Source organism: Heptranchias perlo, unplaced genomic scaffold (assembly GCF_035084215.1).
Source record: "Heptranchias perlo isolate sHepPer1 unplaced genomic scaffold, sHepPer1.hap1 HAP1_SCAFFOLD_244, whole genome shotgun sequence".
Lineage (NCBI taxonomy): Eukaryota > Metazoa > Chordata > Chondrichthyes > Hexanchiformes > Hexanchidae > Heptranchias > Heptranchias perlo.
In genome coordinates this window covers 315,815-335,814 of record NW_027139256.1, presented here as the reverse complement: position 1 = coordinate 335,814, position 20,000 = coordinate 315,815, and the positions used below count along the sequence as shown (strand labels likewise).

Below are 20,000 nucleotides of genomic sequence, written 5' to 3'. Positions count from 1 at the left end.
TGGTCTTCATATACCTCGGTTAGACCACACTTGGAGCACTGTGCAAGTTCTGGTCTTCATATACCTTGGGTTAGACCACACTTGGAGCACTGTGCACAGTTCCGGTCTCCATATACCTTGGTTAGACCACACTTGGAGCACTGTGCACAGTTCCGGTCTCCATATACCTTGGTTAGACCACACTTGGAGCACTGTGCACAGTTCCGGTCTCCATATACCTTGGTTAGACCACACTTTGAGCACTGTGCACAGTTCCGGTCTCCATATACCTTGGTTAGACCACACTTGGAGCACTGTGCACAGTTCCGGTCTCCATATACCTTGGTTAGACCACACTTGGAGCACTATGCACTATTCCGGTCTCCATATACCTCGGTTAGACCGCACTTGGAGCACTGTGAACAGTTCTGGTCTCCGTATTATAGAAAGGATATAGAGACCCTGGAGAAGGTGCAAAAAAGATTCACAAGGATGATACCAGAACTGAGAGGATATACATATCAGGAAAGGCTGAACAGGCTGGGGCTCTTTTCTCTAGAAAAGAGAAGGCTGAGGGGTGACCTGATAGAGATCTTTAAGATAGTGAAAGGATTTGATAGGGTAGATGTAGAGAAGATGTTTCCACTTGTGGGGGAGACCAGAACTAGAGGTCATAAATATAAGATAGTCAGTAATAAATCCAATCGGGAATTCAGGAGAAACTTCTTTCCCCAGAGAGCGGTGAGAATGTGGAACTCGCTCCCACAAGGAGTGGTCGAGGTGAATAGTGGAGATGGATTTAAGGGGAAGTTTGATAAACACATGAGGGAGAGAGGAATAGAAGGAGATGGTGATAGGGTGAGATGGAGGAGGGAGGGAGGAGGCTCGTGTGGAGCATAGACACCGGCATGGAGCTGATGGGCCGAATGGCCGTTGATGTAACTCGATGCAACATAGATTTATGGCTGAAGGAAACGTGCGGGATTGCATGGCCAAGACGGACGGTGTTTCTGTCTGGACGGTAATGTCCATTTGGACTTCTGCAACGTTGTGGGCCCTTACGGGCACCAATTGGTTGGTGTGAGGCAAAATGTCGATCGCCCAATCGGGCATGAGGGGTCCCCCTGCGTGTGCGTGTGGTGCTTTTTATTGGTTGTAACGCAATCCCTTCCTCTCTCCGAACGGCTGACATTGGTACTTTTCCAATTCCGCCGAGCAGCACAGTTACGGGACTCTTCCTCCAAGGGGGGCGGGGGCGGGGAGGGGGAAGCCACAGGGGCCGACAGTGCGCGGTCAGAGGTCACACCCGCACCACCAGGCCCCACTTCTACAACTTGGCGGAGCCCTCCTTCTCCCCTTTGCCAATATCTTCCGACGGTTTCACAAATTCCCCGTCCCCACTGTCACCCGACAACACCTGGCCACTCAACCTCAAACACTTCCCGTCGGTCTTACATCGGGAGATAGCAATGGTACCGCCGCTAATCGCAGGGATCGGTCCCAAAATGACCGCCGGGGCTCCCTGTCATCGGACATCGACCAGTATTTTCACTCAATCCGTATCCCCTCATTTTTTGTTTGTCGGATATAAAAATTTTGGGATCCGACCGTTCTCCGTATCCAGCCAACCACCCTTTCGAACCTGATACCCTCCGAAAAATACTGACAGCGAGTGTCTTCGAGATCCATTGTTCATTTTATCCCCGGCCTTACCTAATCCATCTGCTAGTTCTTGCATCGAAACCCAGGGACTCTTTTGCCAAGGAAATAACACCCCCTGTTTGCTCGTTCACTCCCCAGGATTGCAGGTTGAGCATTCCTGGTATATCATATCATAGAAGGTAAGACACAGGAGCAGGCCATTCGGCCCATCGGGCCTGTGCCGGCTCTTTGAAAGAGCTGTACATTTAGTCCCACTCTCCCCCTGCTCTTTCCCCCGTAGCCCTGTCAATTTTTTCCCTTCCGGTATTCATCCGATTCCCTTTTGAAAGTTACTATTGAATCTGTTTCCACCTCCCTTTCAGGCAGCGAATTCCAGATCATCACAACTTGCTGCGTAAAAAAAATGTTTCCTCATCTCCCCCTCTGGGTCTTTCCCCGATCGCCTTAAATCCGTGTCCTCTGGTTCCCGACCCTTCTGCCCCCTGGAAACAGTTTCTCCTCATTGACTCTCTCAAAACCCTTCCTGATTTTGAACCCCTCGATCAAATCTCCCCTTAACCTTCTCTGCTCTGAGGAGAACAATCCCAGCTTCTCCAGTCTCTCCACATCACTGAAGTCCCTCATCCCTGGTCCCATTCTAGTAAATCTCCTCTGCACCCTCTCCGAGGCCTTCACATCCTTCCCAAAGCGCGGTTTCATCGTGTTCCCACATTGCTCAATGTAATCAACCCTGTTCTGTGTCTCTGTATCCCCAGTGACTGTTGGACCTGTCCGTCCTGCTAATCCTCTCCGACTCCTCAGCCGTTTCCTGACCTGCCATCAAAAGGCGGGGTGGGAGGGGGGGGGGATGCTTCATCTAAATCTTCATCCCGAATCTAGCTCGCGTGAAAAGAAAAAACTCTCGTTAACTCTGCGCCACCATCCGAGACACTTGTAATGAAGGACAGAACAGCCACTGTGGCCCTGGGATGGGTTAATCTGCACAGCGTTTCATTTGTCACCAAGCAGTTGGTAAATATCCACTCAAATTAAAGTCTTGACACTCACAGGACGATTTCATCACACTCAGCGATGCAACTTGGCGATTAAGGGGTCAATTACTTCTTGGCTTTGAGAAACCGTACTGGGTGGAGAGAGCCACCACAACTGCAGGTTCAGACCTGCTCTCGAAGGACTTTTGCAACGGAGGCACTGTTGTGATGTCGGAGACGCAGCGGCCAACGTGAGCACAGCAAGATCCCACCACAAGCAGCAAATGTAACAATGACCAGACAATCTGCTTTCTTTTTAAAGGTGGTGTTGATTGAGGGGTAAATATTGGCCAGGACATTCCAATAGCGGCCGTGGGATCTTTTACGTCCGCCTGAAAGGGCGGGCGGGGCCCTCGGTTTAACGTCTCGTCCCGAAAGACGGCACCTCCCACAGTGCAGCGCTCCCTCAGTGCTGGCGACCGGGGAGAGGCCGGCCTGGATTTTGTACCCAATTCTCTGGGGTGGGACTTGAACCCACGAGGTTCTGACTCAGAGGCGAGAGTGTTACCAACCGAGCCAGGGCTGGCACCTCTTAAAATCCAGCCCAGATATTGCCCCCTCGCCCCGCCCTGTCCACCTGCCGCCAAATTGGCATGATTAACATCGCCCGTCCTGGATCTGATTAACAGCAGCTTGGAAACAGTGCAGTCAAGTGTGAACGCGCTGGTGTCTCAGCAGGTCCGATGGACTGGTGAATCTCTTTTCACACACGGAGCAGGGGAAGGGCCTCTCCCCGGTGTGAATGCGCTCGTGTTTCAGAAGGCTGGACGACTGAGTCAACGTCTTACCGCAGTGAGAGCAGGTGAACGGCCGCTCCCCGGTGTGGACGCGCTGGTGCATCCTCAGGTCCTTGGCGCTTTTAAAGCTCTTCTCGCAGTCAGAGCACTTAAACGGCCTCTCGTCGGTGTGAACCAGCTGGTGCTCACGCAGAGACGATGACCGAGTGAATCCCTTCCCGCACTCGGAGCAGGTGAACGGCCTCTCCTCGGTGTGGCCACGTTCGTGTACCAGCAGGGTGTAGGACTGAACGAACCCCTTCCCGCACACGGAGCAGGTGAACGGCCTCTCCCCGGTGTGGAGTCGCCGGTGTCTCACCAAGTTCGACGACTTCCCGAACCGTTTCCCGCAGTGAGAGCAGCTGAACGGCCTCTCCCCGGTGTGGATGAGCTGATGCTTCTTCAGATCTTCGGTGCTTTTAAAGCTCTTCTCGCAGTCGGGACATTTGAACGGCCTCTCGTCGGTGTGAACCCGCTGGTGCACGCGCAGAGAGTACGAGTGGCTGAATCGCTTCCCGCACACGGAGCAGGTGAACGGCCTCTCCCCGGTGTGAGCCCGCTGGTGTATCAGCAGGGTGGACGAAAGAGTGAACCCCTTCCCGCAGACGGAGCAGGTGAACGGCCTCTCCCCGGTGTGAACCCGCTGGTGCTGCATCAAGTCACTGGATCTTCTGAAGCTCTTCTCACAGTCAGAGCACTGAAAGGGTCTCTCGTCGGTGTGAACTCGCTCGTGAGTCAGCAGGTGGCAAGACTGGTTGAACCTCTTCCCGCAGCGAGAGCAGGCGAACGGCCTCTCGTCGGTGTGGAGACGCTGGTGCCTCAGCAGGGCGGACCGCTGGGTGAACCCCTTCCCGCACACGGGGCAGGCGAACGGCCTCTCCCCGGTGTGAACCCGCCCGTGTATCAGCAGGTGCCCCGACTGATTGAACCCCATCCCGCACACGGAGCAGGCGAACGGCCATTTCCCGGTGTGACTGCGTTGATGCGTCTCCAGCTCGGAGGGGCGCCCGAATCCCCTCCCGCAGTCCCCACATTGATAGGGTTGGTCCTCGGTGTGAGTGCGTTTGTGCCTCCTCAGGCCGGACGATCCGCTGAATCCTCGTCCACACACGGAACACTCGTACGGTTTCACGGCGCTGCGATTGGCACTTTCCCCTTCCATTCTCGCAGGCCGACGATACTCGGGTCCTGATGAATCGAGTGACTGTCAGATCTTGACGTGACGTTTGCTTCGAGATTCCCGCCTGCAAACCCTCCGCTTGTAACACCCCGTAAAACAGGCTCACGGAAGTATTTCCTGTCAGTAGAGGTGGGAAATTCAGAACGGGACGATTTTTCTGCCTGACATTCTCTCCTTTTTGTTCCTCCAAAGCCGCTCTGTGTTTGAGATCAAAGTTCCAGCACGGGTGTCACTGTCCCTTTAAGCGCCACAGCGCAGAGAGCGGGGGGGGGGGTCCCTTTAAATGGCCGGGTCACGTGCTCGGCGCCGCGCATGCGCAGGAGGGGGCGGTCCAAAAAAAAAACCCGGCTCCGGTGGGGAGGCGCCTCCTGCGCCTGCGCGCCGGGCGGGCGGGGCGGCGTCGCCACGGAAACGGCGCGGGGCCTCCCGGGTCAGGCGGGACGGCAGGGGCGGCCCGTCGAGAGGCCGAATCCCCGGCGGAAAGTGAGTTCCCTCAACCGACTCGGGCTCGAGGATGGAAGGTGCGCGGAGAAGCGCCGGGAGAACGGAGAGAGAGAGAAAATAAAGAAAAATACCTGAGGGGCCGCCCCGGACACCGAACGGAGCGGGTTCAGTCACGCCGATCGGGTGGCGTTGCCAAGGGGGAGGGGGAGGAGGATTGGTGGAAGAGCCGCTGCGGTGCACGTGATCCTGGGGTGACTGACGTGCGCTCTGACCAATAGGAAGAGCGGAGGCTGGAGGACCTGAACACCCCGCGGTGAGTCCTCCAACCAATGAGAGTGGAGGGGGCGGGACCTCGTCCAGCTCAGGTGCGCTGGTAAGAGGGTGGGGCCGATTGTGACGCACTAGTGGGGCCAATTGTGACACGATGGGGCCGATTGTGACGCGCTGGGGGTGGGAGGGGGAGCCGATTGTGACGCGTTGGGCGGGTGGGGCCGATTGTGACGTGCTGGTGGGTGGGGCGATTGTGAAGCGTGGGAGTCCCCTTATTATGACGCGTTAGGGGAGCCCCCCTATTATGACAAGTTAGGGGAGCCCCCCTATTGTGACGTGCTGTCCCCAGGTGAGACCAGCTGACTCAGCACTGGATGAGGGGAGTGCGGTGGATGTTGTGTATATGGACTTTCAAATGGCGTTTGATAAAGTGCCACATAATAGACTTGTTAGCAAAATTAAAGCCCATGGGATTAAAGGGACAGTGGCAGCGTGGGTACAAAATTGTCTGAGGGACAGAAAGCAGAGAGTAGTGGTGAACGGTTGTTTTTCAGACTGGAGGGAAGTTTACAGTGGTGTTCCCCAGGGGTCAGTATTAGGACCACTGCTCTTTTTGATATATATTAATGACCCGGACTTGGTATAATTTCAAAGTTTGCAGATGACACGAAACTCGGAAATGTAGTAAACAATGTGGAGGATAGTAACAGGCTTCAGGAGGACAGAGACAGGCTGGTGAAATGGGCAGACACACGGCAGATGGAATTTAACACAGAGAAGTGTGAAGTGATACATTTTGGTGGGAAGAATGAGAAGAGGCAAAATAAACTAAATGGTCCAATTTTAAAGGGGGTGCAGGAACAGAGAGACCTGGGGGTGTGTGTCCACAAATCGTTGAAGGTGGCAGGACAAGTTGAGAAGGCTGTTAAAAAAGCATCTGGGATCCTGGGCTTTATTAATAGAGGCACAGAGTACAAAAGCAAGGAAGTGATGCTAAACCCTTTATAAAACACTGGTTAGGCCTCAGCTGGAGTATTGTGTCCAGTTCTGGGCACCGCACTTTAGGAAGGATGTGATGGCCTTAGGGAGGGTGCAGAGGAGATTTACTAGAATGGTTCCAGGGATGAGGGACTTCAGTTATGTAGATAGATGCTGGGGTTATTAGAATCATAGAAAATTTATGGCACAGGAGGAGGCGCTGTCTGAGAAACGAGCCACCCAGCCTAATCCCGCTTTCCAGCTCTTGGTCCGTAGCCCTGCAGGTGCACATCCGGGTATTTTTTAAATGAGTTGATGGTTTCTGCCTCTCCCACCCTCTCAGGCAGTGAGTTCCAGACCCCCCACCACCCTCTGGGTGAAAATATTTTTCCTAATTTCTGCTCTAATCCTTCTACCAATCACTTTAAATCTATGCCCCCTGGTTATTGACCTCTCCGCTAAGGGAAATAGGTCCTTCCTATCCACTCTATCGAGGCCCCTCATAATTTTATACCTCAATCAAATCTCCCCTCAGCCTCCTCTGTTCCAAGGAAAACAACCCCAGCCTATCCAATCTTTCCTCATAGCTAAAATTCTCCAGTCCTGGCAACATCGTTGTAAATCTCCTCTGCACCCTCTCGAGTGCAATCACATCCTTTCTGTAATGTGGTGACCAGAACTGTGCGCAGTACTCAAGCTGAGGCCTAACTAGTGTTTTATACAGTTCCAGCATAACCTCCCTGCCTTTATATTCTATGCCTCGGCTTATAAAGGAGAGCATTCCATATGCCTTCTTAACCACCTTATCTACCTGTGTAGAGCTGTTCAAAATCATTGATAAGAATAAAAAAGGAGGAACTGGTTCCAGTGGCAGAAGGCTCACAGATTTAAGGTGATCGGCAAAAGAGCCAGAGGTGACACGAGGAAAGATTTTTTTTTTTACGCAGCGAGTTGTGATGATCTGGAATTCACTGCCTGAAAGGGCGGTGGGAACAGATTCAATAATAACTTTCAAAAGGGGAATTGGAATAAATACTGGAAGGGCAAAATGTACACAATAAGATTCTGAGGGGGCTTGATAGGGTAGATGCTGAGAGGCTGTTTCCCCTGGCTGGTGAGTCTAGAATTTGTTTTTAGTCGTTCGTGGGATGTGGGCGTCGCTGGTGAGGCCAACATTTATTGCCCATCCCCTAATTGCCCTTGAGAAGGTGGTGGTGAGCCGCCTTCTTGAACCGCTGCAGTCCGTGTGGTGAAGGTTCTCCCACAAGTGCTGTTAGGAAGGGAGTTCCAGGATTTTGACCCAGTGACGATGAAGGAACGGCCGATATATTTCCAAGTCGGGATGGTGTGTGACTTGGAGGGGAACGTGCAGGTGGTGTTGTTCCCATGTGCCTGCTGCCCTTGTCCTTCTAGGTGGTAGAGGTGGCGGGTTTGGGAGGTGCTGTCGAAGAAGCCTTGGCGAGTTGCTGCAGTGCATCCTGTGGATGGTGCACACTGCAGCCACGGTGCGCCGGTGGTGAAGGGAGTGAATGTTTAGGGTGGTGGATGGGGTGCCAATCAAGCGGGCTGCTTTGCCCTGGATGGTGTCGAGCTTCTTGAGTGTTGTTGGAGCTGCACTCATCCAGGCAAGTGGGGAGGATTCCATCACACTCCTGACTTTTGCCTTGTAGATGGTGGAAAGGCTTTGGGCTAGGGGGGCACAGTCTCAGGATAAGGGGTCGGCCATCCAAGACTGAGATGAGGAGGAATTTCTTCACTCAGAGGGTGGTGAATCTTTGGAATTCTCCACCCCAGAGGGCTGTGGACGCCGAGTCGTTGAGTGCATTCAAGGCTGAGATCGATAGATTTTCGGGGAATCGAGGGATACGGGGATCGGGCGGGAAAGTCGAGTTGAGGTCGAAGATCAGCCGTGATCTGATTGAAGGGCGGAGCAGGCTGGAGGGGCCGAGTGGCCTCCCCCCTGTGCTGTACCCACCTGGCACTGCGTCAGTGCAAGTTGTTGTTGTGGAAGTGCAAGTTGTTGTGGGTTGAGCTGGGGAGACCAACGTCACAATCGCTGCCCCCGCGCTGGAGAGGAGGGGCCCGCCCCCTTGCTGCGCCGCCATTGGTTGGAGGACCCGCCGTGGGGTTCGGTCCTCCCAGCTCCGCCCGCGCACCTCCCATTGGTCGGCGCTCACGTCAGTCAGCCCGTGACCGCGTCATCGTCTCACCGCCGCCGCCCCCCCCCCCCCCGTTCTCCGCGCGCACCGCCCACGTGATCGGCGCGGCCGTCGATGTCACCTGATTGACGTGAGCTGCTGGCCAATCAGCGTTTGGGAGGACCGAGCCGGGTCCCTGGTCCTCCAACCAATGGCGGCGCGGAGGGAGGGAGGGAGGGGGCGGGACTTGCCCTGGTGACGTAGTTGGATGGAGGCCTCTTAAAGGGGAAGGGGAGCAGGCTGTGAGAGTTTATCCCTGTATCTTTTACACAAATTATTGTATGAATTAAATGGAGAATCTTTTCTCATGGATGATTTATAAACTGCACCTTTCTGCTCTGGATTTTAAAACAGATTTAAAGAGCCCTGGTGTGTGTGTGTGTGTGTGTGTGGGGGCAGCAGCCAGTTAAAGAGACCTGCACCATCTCTTCCTCTTTCAGTGAGTATTTGTGGCAGTTAAAGGGACCGCGACCCCTCTTTTTCCGTTTGTAATTAAAGGGACAGGGTGTCTGCTTACCTCAGAGGGGGCCAGATGTTTAAAGGGACACTCCCTCTCTCTGTCTCTACCCCGGTGTCAAATTTTGTTTGATAATCGCTCCCGTGAAGCGCCTTGGGGACGTCTCCGCCTCGGCTCATCTGCTGCTGAAACCCTCGTCCGTGTCTTTGCTACCTCCAGACTGGACTATTCCAATGCTCTCCTGGCTGGCCTCCCATCTCCCACCCTCCGTAAACTCCAGCTCATCCAAAACTTTGCTGCCCCCATATCCTAACTCGCACCGAGTCCCGTTCACCCATCACCCACCCTGTGCTCGCTGGACCAGGAACGCCTCAATTTTAAAATTCTCCCCATCCTCGTGACTCACCTCCTGACTCCCCAAAGCCTTTCCACCATCTACAAGGCACAAGTCAGGAGTGTGATGGAACACTCTCCACTTGCCTGGATGAGTGCAGCTCCAACAACACTCAAGAAGCTCGACACCATCCAAGATAAAGCAGCCCGCTTGATTGGCACCCCATCCACCACCCTAAACATTCACTCCCTTCACCACCGGCGCACTGTGGCTGCAGTGTGCACCATCCACAGGATGCACTGCAGCAACTCGCCAAGGCTTCTTCGACAGCACCTCCCAAACCCGCGACCTCTACCACCTAGAAGGACAAGGGCAGCAGGCGCATGGGAACAACACCACCTGCACGTTCCCCTCCAAGTCACACACCATCCCGACTTGGAAATATATCGCCGTTCCTTCATTGTCGCTGGGTCAAAATCCTGGAACTCCCTTCCTAACAGCACTGTGGGAGAACCGTCACCACACGGACTGCAGCGGTTCAAGAAGGCGGCTCACCACCACCTTCTCGAGGGCAATTAGGAATGGGCAATAAATGCCGGCCTTGCCAGCGACGCCCACATCCCGTGAACGAATAAAAAAAAAAATTTTAAAAAAAATCCCTCCATGGACCTCGCCCCCCCTCCCTCCCGATCTCTGTAACCTCCTCCAGCCCCTACGACCCTCCGAGATCTCTGCGCTCCTCCAATTCTGGCCTCTTGTCCATCCCCCCGATTTCCATCGCTCCACCATCGGCGGCCGTGCCTTCAGCTGCCCGGGCCCTGAGCTCTGGAATTCCCTCCCTAAACCTCTCCGCCTCTCTCTCCTCCTTTTAAGACGCTCCTTAAAACCTCCCTCTTTAACCGAGCTTTTGGTCCCCTGTCCTGATATCTCCTCATGTGGCTCGGTGTCTGCTTTACGCTCCTGTGAAATGCCTTGGGGGACGTTTTACTACGTTAAAGGGGCTGTATAAATGCAAGCTTTTGTTGTAGTTAAAGGGGCAGTGACACGGTGATAGAACAGAGGGGAGGGAGAGTGGTTTCTGGAGGAACAAAAAAGAAGAATGTAAGATAGAAAATTGTCCCATTCTGAATTTCTCTCCTTCACTTACAGGAAATACTTGGGTAAACTTGTTTTACGGGGTGTTACAAGCGGAGGGTTTGCAGACGGGAATCTCGAAGCAAACGTCACGTCAAGATCTGACAGTCACTCGATTCATCAGCACCCGAGTATCGTCGGCCTGCGAGAATGGAAGGGGAAAGTGCCAATCGCAGCGCCGTGAAACCGTACGAGTGTTCCGTGTGTGGACGAGGATTCAGTCAATTATCCAGCCTGGGGAGGCACAAACGCACTCACACCGGGGACCAACCCTATCAATGTGGGGACTGCGGGAGGAGATTCAATTACCCCTCCGAGCTGGAGATGCATCAACGCAGTCACACCGGGAAATGGCCGTTCACCTGCTCCGTGTGCGGGATGGGGTTCAATCAGTCGGGGCACCTGCTGATACACGGGCGGGTTCACACCGGGGAGAGGCCGTTCGCCTGCTCCGTGTGCGGGAAGGGGTTCACTCAGCGGTCTGCCCTGCAGAGGCACCAGCGTCTCCACACCGACGAGAGGCCGTTCGCCTGCTCTCGCTGCGGGAAGAGGTTCAACCAGTCGTCCCACCTGCTGACTCACGAGCGAGTTCACACCGACGAGAGACCCTTTCAGTGCTCTGACTGTGAGAAGAGCTTTAAACGGTCCAGGGAACTGCTGCAGCACCAGCGTTTCCACACCGAGGAGAGGCCGTTCGCCTGCTCCGAGTGCGGGAAGGGGTTCACGGAGTCGTCCACCCTGCTGATACACCAGCGGGCTCACACCGGGGAGAGGCCGTTCACCTGCTCCGTGTGTGGGAAGGGGTTCGCTCTGTCGTCCTCTCTGCGTGAACACCAGCATATTCACACTGACGGGAGACCCTTTGAATGTTCTGACTGCGAGAAGAGCTTTAAAAGCTCCAAGTACCTGAAGATCCATCAGCGCATTCACACCGACGAGAAACCGTTCAGCTGCTCTCACTGCGGGAAGAGATTTCGGAAGGCCTCCAGGCTGCTGACACACCGGCGACTCCACACCGGGGAGAGGCCGTTCACCTGCTCCGTGTGCGGGAAGGGGTTCACCCAGTCGTCCACCCTGCTGACGCACCAGCGGGTGCACACCGAGGAGAGGCCGTTCACCTGCTCCGAGTGCGGGAAGGGGTTCATTCTTGCCTCCTCTCTGCGTGAGCACCAGCTGGTTCACACCGACGAGAGGCCGTTCCAGTGTGCTGGCTGCGAGAAGAGCTTTAAAAGCCCCAAGGACCTCAAGAGGCATCAGCGCGTTCACACTCCCGGAGACAGCCCGTTCAAATGCTCTCAGTGCGGGAAGAGGTTCAAACAGTCAGCCAGCCTTCTGAGACACCAGCGTGTTCACACTGGAAAGAGTCAGTTCACCTGCTCCGTGTGTGAAAAGGGATTCACCACTTCATCTCACCTGCTGAGACACCAGCGAGTTCACACTTGATGGCACTGGTCTGATTCTGGTGTTAATCACATCCAGGACTGAACCATGATAATGATGGCAAATGGTGGGGAGGGGGTTTGTTGACGCTGAGGTTAATAACCCCAATAACTGGGCTACATCGAGATAGCTCGAGTCTACAGCACAGAAACAGGCCGTTCGGCCCAACTTCTTCATGCTCCACACGAGCCTCCTCCCTCCCTACTTCATCTCACCCTATCAGCATCTCCTTCTCTTCCTTTCTCCCTCATGTGTTTATCGAGCTTCCCCTTAAATCCATCTCCACTATTCACCTCGACTACTCCTTGTGGGAGTGAGTTCCACATTCTCACCGCTCTCTGGGGAAAGAAGTTTCTCCTGAATTCCCGATTGGATTTATTAGTGACTCTCTTATATTGGTGACCCCTAGTTCTGGTCTCCCCCCACAAGTGGAAACATCTTCTCTACGTCTACCCTATCGAACCCTTTCATAATCTTAAAGACCTCGATCAGGTCACCCCTCAGCCTTCTCTTTTCTAGAGAAAAGAGCCGCAGCCTGTTCAGCCTTTCCTGATAAGTAGAACCTCTCAGTTCTGGTATCATCCATGTGAATCTTTTTTGCACCTTCTCCAGTGCCTCTACGTCCATTTTATAATATGGAGACCGGAACTGTGCCCAGTGCTCCAAGTGCGGTCTAACCAAGGTTCTATACAAGTTTAACATAACTTCCCTGCTTTTCAACTCTGTGCCTCTAGAAATGAACCCCAGTTTTTGATTTGCCTTTTTAATGGCCTTATTAACCTGCGTCGCTACTTTTAGTGATTTGTGTATCTGTACCCCCAGATCCCTCTGCCCCTCTCCCCCATTTAGACTCTTATTATCCAAGCAGTATGTGGCCTCCTTATTCTTTCTACCAAAACGCACCACCTCACACTTCTCGATATTGAAATTCATTTGCCAATTACACGCCCATTCTGCACGTTTATTAATGTCTTCCTGTATTTTGTCGCAGTCCTCCTCGGTATTAACTTCAGCCCCCAACTTAGTGTCGTCCGCAAATTTTGAAATTGTACTTCCGATTCCCGATTCCAAATCGTTGATGTAAATGGTGAACAACAGTGGTCCCAGCACCGATCCCTGGGGAACACCACTTCCCACCTCTTGTCAGTCTGAGTAACTACCTTTAACCCCTACTCTCTGTTTTCTGTTTTGTAGCCAGCTTGCTGTCCATTCTGCGACCTGACTCCACATGCTCTGACCTTAGTCACGAGTCTATAATACGGTACCTTATCGAAGGTCTTTTGAAAATCCCAATATACTACATCTACTACATTACCCTTGTCTACCCTCTCTGTTACTTCTTCAAAGAATTCAATAAGTTTGGTCAAGCATGACCTTCCCTTTTGAAATCCGTGCTGACTATTCTTTATTATATTTTCAGTTTCTAGATGTTTCTCGATTACATCTTTGAGTAAAGATTCCATTATTTTTCCGACCACCGATGTTAAGCTAACTGGACTTGTTTTTAAACTAACTGGTTGGTAACTCCCTGGCCTTGTTCTGTCTCCCTTTTTCATAGAATCATAGAAAGGAAGAAGGCCATTCGGCCCATCGGGTCTGTGCCGGCTCTATGCAAGAGCAATCCAGCTAGTTCCATTCCCCTACCCTATCCCCGTAGCCCTGCAAATTTTTTCTTTTCAAATACTTATCCTGTTCCCCTTTGAAGGCCATGATTGAATCTGCCTCCACCACCCCCTCGGGCAGTGCATTCCAGATCCTAACCACTCGCTGTGTAAAAAAGATTTTCCTCATGTCACCTTTGGTTCTTTTGCCAATCACCTTAAATCTATGTCCTCTGGTTCTCGACCCTTCCGCCAATGGGAACAGTTTCTCTCTATCTACTCTGTCCAGACCCTTCATGATTTTGAACACCTCGATCAAATCTCCTCGCAATCTTCTCAGCTCTAAGGAGAACAATCCCAGCTTCTCCAGTCTATCCACGTAACTAAAGTCCCTCATCCCTGGAATCATTCTCGTAAATCTCTTCTGCACCCTCTCTAAGGCCTTCACATCCTTCCTAAAATGCGGTGCCCAGAACTGGACACAATACTCCAGTTGTGGTCGAACCAGTGTTTTATAAAGGTTCATCATGACTTCCTTGCTTTTGTACTCTATGCCTCTATTTCTAAAGCCCAGGATCCCGTATGCTTTTTTAACCGCTTGCTCAACCTGCCCTACCACTTTCAACGACTTGTGTACGTAAACCCCCAAATCCCTCTGTTCCTGTACCCCTTTTAGAGTTGTGCCCTCTAGTTTATATCGCCTCTCCTCATTCTTCCTACCAAAATGTATCACTTTGCACTTCTCTGCGTTAAATTTCATCAGCCACGTGTCCGCCCATTCCACCAGCCTGTCTATATCCTCTTGAAGTCTATCACTATCCTCATCACTGTTCACTACACTTCCAAGTTTTGCGTCATCTGCGAATTTTGAAATTGTGCCCTGTACACCCGAGTCCAAGTCATTAATACATATCGAGAAATGCAGTGGTCCCAGCACCGACCCCTGGGGAACAGCACTGTACACCTCCGTCCAGTCCGAAAAAAAAAAAAATAAGGAATCACATTAGCTGTCTGTCAGTCCTCTGGCACTATTCCTTTTTTTTAAGTACTGGCACTGTGAGTGTCGGCCTAGTCGTTTATGTGTGTGGAGGGGGGAGGTGGGACTCGAACACACGACCTTCTGAATCAGAGAGCCAGCCTCTGAGCCACAGCTCAATCTATAGTCATTTGTCTGTTGGGAAAATAAATGCACTCTTTGTGTAGGTTTTAGCGGTAGACAACAACGAAGTGGATAACATGGGCACGTGGCCTCGGAGTTTCGCTGACACGAAGCCTGGAGAGAACATGGTTTTTTTTTTTGAGCAAAGCAGCCAGACGAGGAAGATGAGGGTTAAGACAGTAGAAGCAGAGAGGTGATGGAAAAAACACTGGAGGAGGAAAGGAGGGAACTCTTGTCTACAGCGTTGGGACAGTGGAGATAAGAGCAGGGACAGTCCAGCAGCTACGGTTCCACTCCTGTGTTCGGTGACCCGAGTTAAACACAAGAACGATTATATGGGAGAGAGAGGAGGTTAATTGTCCATCACTTCGGGAGAACAGGGCCCAGCTCCTGACTCGGCCGAGGTGCCCCGAGTCGCGAGGGTGTCGTAACTTGCAGCTTGTCGTAGAGTAGGTGTCGTAGTATTAATGTCCAGCTAGGAACGTGACACTTAGTTAAGTTCAGGTGGGCGAATAAAGTTATTACACTGGGCTGGAGTATCTTTGTGAGTTTGTTCAACCACCTGGTCAGCTCAATAACGTCAAACAAATCGGCTTTAAGAAAGAACTCGCGTTTATATCGCGCCTTTCATGACCTCAGGACGTCCCAAAACGCTTTACAGCCGATGAAGTACTTTCGAAGTGTAGTCACTGTTGTAATGGAGGAAATGCTGGTTTGTGTGAACAGCAAGGTCCCACAAACAGCAACGTGATAATGACCAGATCATCTGCTTTAGTGATGTTGGTTGAGGGATAAATATTGGCCCAGGAGACCTGGATGATTCCCCTGCTCTTCTTCGAATAGTGTTCGTGGGATCGTTTACATCCACCGAGAGGGGCAGACGGGGCCTCGGTGTAACGTCTCATCCGAAAGACAGCACCTCCGACAGTGCGGCGCTCCCTCAGTACTGACCCTCCGACGGTGCGGCGCTCCCTCAGTACTGACCCTCTGACGGTGCGGCGCTCCCTCAGTACTGACCCTCCGACGGTGCGGCGCTCCCTCAGTACTGACCCTCCGACGGTGCGGCGCTCCCTCAGTACTGACCCTCCGACGGTGCGGCGCTCCCTCAGTACTGACCCTCCGACGGTGCGGCGCTCCCTCAGTGCTGACCCTCCGACGGTGCGGCGCTCCCTCAGTGCTGACCCTCCGACGGTGCGGCGCTCCCTCAGTACTGACCCTCCGACAGTGCGGCGCTCCCTCAGTACTGACCCTCTGAACAGTGCAGCGCTCCCTCAGTACTGACCCTCCGACAGTGCGGCGCTCCCTCAGTACTGACCCTCCGACAGTGCAGCGCTCCCTCAGTACCGACCCTCCGACAGTGCAGCGCTCCCTCAGTACTGACCCTCCGACAGTGCAGTGCGGCGCTCCCTCAGTACTGACCCTCCGACAGTGCAGCGCTCCCTCAGTACTGACCCTCCGACAGTGCAGTGCGGCGCTCCCTCAGTACTGACCCTCCGACAGTGCAGCGCTCCCTCGATACTGCCACTCTGACACTGCAGCGCTCCCTCAGTACTGACCTTCCCCCCCCAACAGTGCAGCGCTCCCTTGGTACTGCACTGAAGGTATCTACAGCATCCCAAGTCTGTAACACAGGCGTTCCCTGGTCTGTCGGGACTAGTGTCCGGGGAGGAGCTGATGTTGATTTCGTTTTGTCAAGTTTTCCTCTCCTTGAGGTGTTCGCTGTCCATCCCCGGGGGATGGAACATTCTATCCCCGTGAACACCTCGTGTCGGCATCCAGCAATCCCAGATCAGGGGGTCGTCTTTTTAAACAATTTGCATTGATACAGTGTCTTTAACGTAATAAAACGTCGCGAGGCGCTTCACAGGAACTAAATTTGACACCGAGCCGCTAAGGAGATATTAGGACAGGTGTCAAAGTTTTAAGGAGAGTCTTAAAGGAGGAGAGAGAGGTTTGGGGAGGGAATTCCAGAGCTTAGGGCCTATGCGGCTGAAGGCACGGCCGCCACCGGTGGAGCGATGGAAATCGGGGAGGCGGAAGGGGCAAGAATTGGAGGAGCGCAGAGATCTCGGAGGGTTGTAGGGCTGGAGGAGGTTACAGAGATACTACTGCCTCAATTGAAGTTCCCTTATTTAATTATTAAACATGTCAGATGTTTTTGCAGGGGGACCAAGGCTGTCTCTAAAACTGTGGGATTTATTTTTAATAAAAACTGTCTTTTCCACCCTCCTCTCCCTCGGCACCTTTGTTGAAACCCTCTCCCTCCCTCCACTCCCCCCCTCCTCCCCCCTCCCCCCTCCCCCCTCCTCCTCCTCCCTCCTCCTCCTCCCTCCTCTCCCCTCCCTCCTCCTCTCCCTGTTCACTCTGGTCTAGAGGGAGCCCAGATTCCAGCCCCAGGTAAGGTCAGCTGGTCTCACCTGGGGACAGCACGTCACAACGGGGGACTCCACCCCACACGTCACAATAGGAGGGGGGGGCCCCAACGCGTCACAACCGCCTCCCTCTCTCCCTCCCCTCCCCAACGCGTCACAATCATCAGAAGGTCCCGCCCCCCTCCCTCCGTCCGCTTTGCTGCGTCGCGATTGGTGGGAGGACTCACCGCGGGGCGTTCGGTCCTCCAGGCACCGCCCACGCTCCTCCTATTGGTCAGAGCTCACGTCAGTCAACCCCCCCCGGATCACGTGCTCCGGTTCAGCTCTCTCTCTTCCCCCCCCCCCCCCCTCCCACCACGCGCGACGCCACGTGATCGGCGCGGTTCGATTCGCGCCATTCGCTGTCGGTTGGGCCGCCGCCGCCGGTCTCTCAGGTTTGTATTTTTACTTCATTCCCCTCCCTCCCTCTCTCCCTCCCTCCTCCCGCACCAGCCGAGCTAAAGCCAGAACTCACTTTCCGCCCGCTGATTCCGCCGCCCGCCCGCCCGCCTGACCCGGGAGGCCCCGCCCGCCGTTTCCGTGGCGACGCCGCAGCCCAGCCCAGCGCGCAGGCGCAGCACCGACTGCTTCTGGGAGCAGGTTTGATTTTCGCTTCTGGAGGGGCGACCGGTTCCCCCCAAAAAATCACCCCCTAAACCCCCTCATAAACCCCCCTCCCCATCATCACCCCCGCCCCCAACACCCCAACCGGTTCCCCCAAAAAATCAACCCCCTAAACCCCCCCCCCACCCATCATCACCCCCTCCCTCAACACCCCAACCGGTTCCCCCAAAAAATCACCCCCTAACCCCCTCATAAACCCCCCCAACACCCCCTCCCCATCATCACCCCTCCCTCAACACCCCAACCGGTTCCCCCAAAAAATCACCCCCTAAACCCCCTCATAAACCCCCCCAACACCCCCTCCCTCAACACACCAACCGGTTCCCCCAAAAAAATCACCCCCTAAACCCCCCCTAACACCCCTCATAAACCCCCCCAACACCCCCTCCCCATCATCACCCCTCCCTCAACACCCCAACCGGTTCCCCCAAAAAATCACCCCCTAAACCCCCTCATAAACCCCCCAACACCCCCTCCCTCAACACACCAACCGGTTCCCCCAAAAAATCACCCCCTAAACCCCCCCTAACACCCCCTCATAAACCCCTTCACAACACCCCCTCCCCATCATCACCCCCTCCCCCAACACCCCAACTGGTTCCCCCCAAAAAATCACCCCCTAAACCCCCCCTAACACCCCCTCATAAACCCCTTCACAACACCCCCTCCCCATCATCACCCCCCTCCCCCAACACCCCACTGGTTCCCCCCCAAAAAATACCCCCTAAACCCCCCTCACAACCCCCCCAAACCCCCTCATAAACCCTGTCATAACCCCCCCAATACCCCCTCCCCATCATCACCCCCTCCCCCAACACCCCAACCGGTTCCCCCAAAAAATCACCCCCTAAACCCTAAACCCCCCCTAACACCCCCCTCCCCCTCATAAACCCCCCTAACACCCCCCTCCCCATCATCACCCCCTCCGCCAACACCCCAACCGGTTTCCCCCCCCAAAAAAAATCAACCCCTAAACCCCCTCATAAACCCTGTCATCACCCCCCCTCCCCATCATCACCCCCCCTCCCCATCATCACCCCCCCTCCCCATCATCACCCCTCCCCCAACACCCCCAACCGGTTCCCCCAAAAAATCACCAACTAAAACCCCCTCATAAACCCCCCTCCCCATCATCACCCCCTCCCCCAACACCCCAACCGGTTCCCCCAAAAAAACCTCCACCCCTAACATCACCCCCCCAAAAAAAACCTCCCCAACATCGCCCCCCATCATCACCCCTACCGGTTCCCCCAAAAACCCTAAACCCAACCCCCCCTTAATTCCCCCCCCAATACCCCCCTCCCCATCATCACCCCCTCCCCCATCACCCCAACCGGTTCCCCCCAAAAAACCCAACCCCCCCCATAAAAACACTCATCACCCCCACTTAACCCTCCTCAAAAAACCCCTCCCCCAACACCTCAACCGGTTCCCCCCAAAAAATCACCCCCCCAAAAAAAACTCCCCATAAACCCCCCCAAAAAAAACCTCATCACCCCCAACATCACCCCCATAAAACCCTAAACCCTCCCCATCATCACCGCCCCCCCCATCATCACCCCAACCGGTTCCCCATAAGACCCTCATCACCCCCCACTAAACCCCTCATCACCCCCCGCTAAACCCCTCATAAACCCCCCAAAAAACCCTCATCACCTCCTGCTAAACCCCCCAAAAAACCCTCATAAACCCCCCCAAAAAACCCTCATCACCCCCACTAAACCCCTCATCACCCCCCGCTAAACCCCTCATAAACCCCCCAAAAAACCCTCATCACCTCCTGCTAAACCCCCCAAAAAACCCTCATAAACCCCCCCAAAAAACCCTCATCACCCCCCACTAAACCCCTCATCACCCCCCCGCTAAACCCCTCACAAACCCACCAAAAAACCCTCATCACCCCCCACTAAACCCCTCATCACCCCCCGCTAAACCCCTCACAAACCCACCAAAAAACCCTCATCACCCCCCACTAAACCCCTCATCACCCCCCGCTAAACCCCTCACAAAACCCACCAAAAAACCCTCATCACCTCCTGCTAAACCCCCCAAAAAACCCTCATAAACCCCCCCAAAAAACCCTCATCACCCCCCACTAAACCCCTCATCACCCCCTGCTAAACCCCTCACAAACCCACAAAAAACCCTCATCACCCCCCACTAAACCCCTCATCACCCCCCGCTAACCCCTCACAAACCCACCAAAAAACCTCATCACCTCCTGCTAAACCCCCCAAAAAACCCTCATAAACCCCCCCAAAAAACCCTCATCACCCCCCGCTAAACCCCTCAATAACCCCCCCATAAACCCCCTCATCACCA

At 54.1% G+C, this 20,000-nt stretch overlaps 1 protein-coding gene and 1 pseudogene across 1 annotated transcript in view; one reads left to right on the top strand and one right to left on the bottom strand.

Annotated features, from left to right (window-relative positions):
* LOC137310348 (zinc finger protein 850-like) overlaps nucleotides 1–4,776 on the bottom strand; it is a 21,291-nt gene extending 16,515 nt beyond the window's left edge. The window contains exon 1 of the mRNA XM_067978200.1: nucleotides 3,383–4,776. Coding sequence (XP_067834301.1) covers nucleotides 3,383–4,610 — 1,228 coding nt within the window. The 5' untranslated portion in view covers nucleotides 4,611–4,776. The remainder of the gene's footprint in view (nucleotides 1–3,382) is intronic.
* A 190-nt stretch (nucleotides 4,777–4,966) lies between these two features.
* LOC137310345 (zinc finger protein 585A-like) overlaps nucleotides 4,967–20,000 on the top strand; it is a 56,948-nt pseudogene continuing 41,914 nt past the window's right edge.